General features: G+C 34.1%; 1 protein-coding gene across 1 annotated transcript; it reads right to left on the bottom strand.

Annotated features, from left to right (window-relative positions):
• Positions 1 to 235: 235 nt before the first annotated feature.
• Positions 236 to 4,157, bottom strand: LOC120168963 (stearoyl-[acyl-carrier-protein] 9-desaturase, chloroplastic-like). The gene is made up of 3 exons (XM_039177200.1): positions 3,981 to 4,157; positions 1,211 to 1,715; positions 236 to 962 (listed from the first exon to the last, which is right to left on the bottom strand). Exons 1-3 carry the CDS (start codon positions 4,103 to 4,105, stop codon positions 402 to 404), a joined length of 1,191 nt encoding a protein of 396 aa, XP_039033131.1. The 5' UTR covers positions 4,106 to 4,157; the 3' UTR covers positions 236 to 401.
• Positions 4,158 to 5,553: the final 1,396 nt, after the last annotated feature.

The following is a 5,553-nucleotide window of genomic DNA, read 5'->3' on the forward strand; positions in this document are numbered from 1 at the left end:
AAATACCCATTCGAGTATATCATCTGAACTCAGAACAATTTAAATATAAAGTGATTAAATTAAACAGACCTAAACCTGAAATAATCCAACCCTAAAATATCCAAATTTTTTAAAGCCAAAACAAGCCCAGCCTAAAATCAACTCAAGCTCAAGTTTGGATAGAACAAACTAACATTGAATTTGATCAAGTTGATAGATTACTTCGGTTTCATTACTAATGGATTATAAACATTTATTATGTAGTTGAAAACTTTAACTTGAATTCGACTGAGTGAAAATTGTTCAGGCAAACATTATACGGGGAATTTAAAGAGAAAAATGCAATAGCTTCACCTTGTTCCTTTCTAACTCTGTTGCAGGAAATTGAAATCGCTATTTTTCAAGTTCATCAAACTCGAGGCTTAGAGCTGAACTTCTCTGTCAAATATCCAGCTGAATGGAACCTTGGGTGCTTGCTTGGCCCTTCCTTGAGCTCTCTCTTCCAGCCTTCGGATTCTCGGAGCAAGTCCACACACATAATCCTGAGCTTTACGACCCTCAGCTGAAAGTCCAGTTATCTCCATCACCCTCCATTTGTTCACCAGGAACTCTAGTATATCAGCATAGTCTCTGGCAGTGTAAACCCCGAGTTTTTGTGCAACGGCTGAGAAATTATCGAAAAGGTTGTCGTCTCGGCCATCATACATCAAGTGTGCTGGCATGGAGATTTTCTTCCTCATCATGTCAGCAAATGCCAAGACCGTTCCATCAGGATCGATCTCAAAGAGCTTTTCAACGATTTTAGTATACGCAGTCTCGTGGCGCTTTTCGTCTGAGGCAATGTTACCACATATTTGAGCCAACTTAATGTCACCAAGCTCCTTTGCGTGTCGGGCTGTATTCCCATGGGAGATGAATGTTGCTCTTTCTTGGAATGACGTGTAGATGAATCCAAGATATGGATTGTTCTCCGTACGTGGATCCTATAAATATACATAAGAAGAAACTTTAAGTATGGCATCTTGCATGGTGGTACACAGGGAAAACGACATTACGGGGTCGGTTTCTACACGATTTAGTGAAATTCCAGAAGTCTTATAGTGCCATGCTTTAATCCAAATAAGAAGATGAACAGCAACAGATACGATAAAGTTTTGTGTCTTAAGTGCATCTTAGGTTTCAAAAATAAAGTACGAGACGTGAGAAAATTTATAGAATGCATCATACTTACCATCCCTGATCCAATCAAATACTGGACTGTCTTCTCAATTTGCCTCATGTCAACTCTTCCAGACAAGTAGAGATACTTATTAAGTAGATCGCCATGCCTGTTTTCTTCAGCCGTCCATGCCCGTGTCCATATCGCCCAAGAAGTAAGGCTAGCACCTGTTTCGTCAAGAACTCCATCTAAGGTATTAAGCATGGTTTGGTAAGTTGGAAGAGCTTCCTCCGTGATCATATCACCAACCAAAACAACAAAGTAGTCATCCGGAATCTCCTTTGCCCTTTCCCTAAGTTCTTTGACTTGCTCATAAAATCCATCCGACGCAGGATCCGGAAGAAAATCATGGGGTTGCCAGCATTTCTCAACCGGTTTGAGGTATGTTAGAATGTTGTTCTCAGCCCAGTCCTCCAAAGATTTGAAGATCTCAATCTTCTGAGGCGGCATCGAGTGTGTGACCTGAACATGCACCTCCCTAGGCGGCATGAAAGGCTTTTTGGGATTGTCAACCTCTCTGCATTACGTGAAACAAATTTCGAGATAACATTCTTATCAATCAGAAATGTCAGTAAGAATTAAAAGGCAACAACGAATCATAAACACACAAAACCCATCTCATAAATATGGTTACTACATGTACCAGGAAATCCAGCACACTGAAACTATAAAGCAGGATGTTATGGAATATGCAAAAGCAAAGTAATGAAAAAGGCCATATATGTTGGCCAAATAAAAGCAGCTTTATCATGTGCAACATGTGAATACGCTGATTATACAATCGGTCTGAAATAAAAGGGTGAATGTAAAGATTATCAGAATTTTGAGTAAGTAATGTGTAAGCTTCAAGGGAATTTAGATGATAAGAAATATCGATCTGAATGATGAATGTCAAAGTGCACAGCGGAAGCTTGAAACCTTAGAAACAATCCTGAGAATAAACAAATAGATGTATTGAAAATAAGGATGACATGAATGCCAGAATTCTGCAAAAGGTTTAAGCAAAGAATGGGTGAATACTATGAACCGCTTGGCAAGTCGGAAAAATTCCAAGTACTTAATAGGCTTTAATTCGAGTAATTAGTTACTTGGCTGTAAACTAAAACCCAAATTTGTGTTAAAAATGGTGAAGTCAAAGGTCCCAAGCAATCCTCTTTGAGGTTAGAAGTTCACAATCAAAAGAGAGATCAGAATGTTAGAATCGTTGGCATCAAACTATTGTAAGGACCAACAAGGCAGCAGACGAAGCTGTGAAACTATTGTAGTTAAGTGAGACCATCCAAGAGTTCATCTGATTAGATTTAAAGTGCAACCATACACAATTAATTAAATAAAGACCACCCAAGAACAGTAATTAAATTATCAAAATTTACATTACCGTTTGTTTATCAGAAAAGTCACAAGTCGCTATCAGCAACTCTCAACAAACACAAGAAAAAGAGAAACTTACACCAAACACAAGGAAAAGGGCATCAAACAGACAAGAGAAAATGAATAGATGTCTATAATCGTCATTTCCTAGCACGGTATATGAAACCTATATCAAGAATGGACCACAAAGATGCCAAAAACTGATACTACAAACAAAACTCAAGGAAAATTACTTTGAATGTTCATTTTCCACTACATGAATATTCAGCCATGCTTAAAATTTGCTTGACATAGTAATGGAAGAGAAGAGTGTTGAAAGAATTAAGACTAATTTCAGTAATTATATTTGCCAAACATATACAAAATGATACAAGTTAAAGACAAAATGAGAAGAAAGTGTACCACATACTCGGTTTATTAAAACGTTAAATGAAGTAGATTCAAAGGAGAAACATCAGGATTTTCAACAAATTGTGCAAGAAAAAGAAGCAATCATGGCGACATTTTATTCCTAAAGACCACAAGTAAAGGGGGGGGGGGACAAGGAATGAAACAATATAGAATCAAGGAATGAGGTCAACATATTCTGAACTACCATCAAATTGAATATTCTTTTCAAAATATGGATTCAATTATCTTATGTTACTCGTCAACATTAAAAACCAAATATTTGACTTTCCTTGAAAGCTACTTACAAGGGAAAATATAATAATTTTCGACATTGCTTTTGTTTTACATCTTTCTTTGAAACCATCCAAAGCACATTAAAAAAAAGAAAGCTGCCTCCATCAGAACAAGAAATTTATACGTATCTTGCAGTCAAATCAATACTAAAAACCACCAAGAATTATGCGTACCGAAATTAATATACTTGAGAATATACTAAAAAAGATACATAAACCACTTTCATTCTCATATTCATAGCAGGCGATAATTCCAATGAAGCCTCAAAGTCTTAATTTTGATAATGAAAACATAAACCACCCACCAAACATGCAACCACAAAAAATATAAAACCATAAAGATACTAGGCAAATAAATCCACAAAAAGGACCAAAAATTATTGAAAGTGCAAGCGCTTAATAAGAAATCAACCTTATTTCAATGGTTTCTAAAAAAGTATCACCCCGAACGGAAAAGAACTACATTAAAGACCATTAAATACATTAGGGACCATTAAGCAATAAGAACACTAAGATCAAAGAATTACATCAGAGACCACTGAGATCACAAGATATGTCAAACAAAAGAGAGCAAAAAACCAAGTTAGTTCGCATAAACAACAAATACCCAGATACGAAATCAGAAAAAAATGAAAGAAAGTAGTAAAAAAAAACCCAGGATTTAACAGGAAAACATTGAAGATATAACAATGAGTACAGAGGCCACAGAAAAGGGGAAAAGGACAAACTTGTAGCCCGAACGAAGAGTGGAGGCCATGAAGAACTTGGGAGATCGGAGGTTGGCCATTGGAGGAAGAGCAAATGAAGGGAGTTTGTGAGATTGATAAGTGATGGGATTGAATTTCAGAGACATTTCTGTTTCGCTATTTTGGTTTGAGTTGTCGAGCTTTTAGCAGCTGCAGTTTTCCTCCACAGAAACTGAAAAAGAAGGCTACGCTATTTGAAAGAATCCCGGCCTACTTAAGAGATACTTAGCTCGTTTAAAATTACAACATTACCCCTTACTTTCGTTTTAATTACTAATTACCCATTCATTTCTTCGTGATATTTATTACATAATAAATATATAATATAATTTATATTCTTATTTGACTAATTAGGCACTGACTAATAACTTATTCAATGAATAAATATTTCCTATATTTTCAAGAGGTAAAATATCAGTTTTCATCCATTTTAGTATTTAAACTTTTATTTTTTTCAAAATCATATATAAATTTAATTTTTGTTTCATTTTTAGTACCAAAACTTTAGTGTTGAAAAATTGAAAGTTTATGTACCAAAACACATTTAGCACCTAAATCATACTTAAGATTTGGAGAAAAAAAAGAAAGTTTAGGTATTAAAACGGACCAAAAATAATAGTTTAGGTGCTAAATGCGTTAAGTTTTTTAACGATCGGGTACTAAAATGGAACAAAAACTAAACGTTAGGTATGATTTTGAAAAAATTAAAAGTTTAGATACTAAAACGAATCAAAACTAATAATTTAGGTATTAAATGCATAATTTATATATTTTTAAAGGGTAAACTAGATCATTTATGTTGGAGTAAGTTTTCATTTTTCCTATTAATGTTTTAAAAGTTAGAAATTACTCACTAACATTATCGATTTGTAATAAAATGGCCACCCTACCGTCATCTCAATTAAAGTGAGGTTTTGACATTGTTAACAAAAAAGTTAATATTTATTTTTATCCCTAAACTACTATTAAAATACCAAATAGGTCATTGAACAATAATTTTAATCAAATTTACCCCAAAAACTTTCTAATAAAATATGATATAATAATTAACAAGCTTATATTACCTGGTTCAGTAACAAATATTTTTTAAAATTCTAAGTTTGGCTGACATGATGTATAAATTTCGAACCACTTCACCTTCTCTCCCAACTTTGAGTTTGCTTTGATTGTAAAAAATGCTCATATTTCACAAATTCATAAGTTATGAATTTCATTTTTGCAGGCCATTTTAACCCATTGGAAGCCATGTGCAAAGCAAGTCAGCTCGGGAAGAAGCTGCTTGCTTAGTTTCTAAAATTGTCTGGGATTTGTCAACTCCCTTTTCAGCTTTCTGTAATTCTTCATAAAGAATGTTATTCATGGCTGTGTTTTTCATTCCAATTTCATTGCATTTCATGATTTTACCTTTACAACAACTTACGACAAGTACAATTTATTTAAGTAAAGTTGGTAACATCCACTGTTGCTCTAACAACAAGTATATTTTATTAGAAAGTTTTTGATGTAAATTATATATAAAATCATTGTTTAAGGACCTATTTGATATTTTAATAAT

This window comes from Hibiscus syriacus, unplaced genomic scaffold (genome assembly GCF_006381635.1).
Source record: "Hibiscus syriacus cultivar Baekdansim isolate YM2019G1 unplaced genomic scaffold, ASM638163v2 tig00111741_pilon, whole genome shotgun sequence".
Classification (NCBI taxonomy): Eukaryota; Viridiplantae; Streptophyta; class Magnoliopsida; order Malvales; family Malvaceae; genus Hibiscus; species Hibiscus syriacus.

Coding starts and splice junctions, on each gene's coding strand:
- LOC120168963 (XM_039177200.1), bottom strand. CDS start 4,105: ATGTCTCTGAAATTCAATCCCATCACTTATCAATCTCACAAACTCCCT. Junction 1,716..3,980: donor ACTCTTCGTTCGGGCTACAA/GTTTGTCCTTTT, acceptor CACGTAATGCAG/AGAGGTTGACAATCCCAAAA. Junction 963..1,210: donor ATTTGATTGGATCAGGGATG/GTAAGTATGATG, acceptor GTATATTTATAG/GATCCACGTACGGAGAACAA.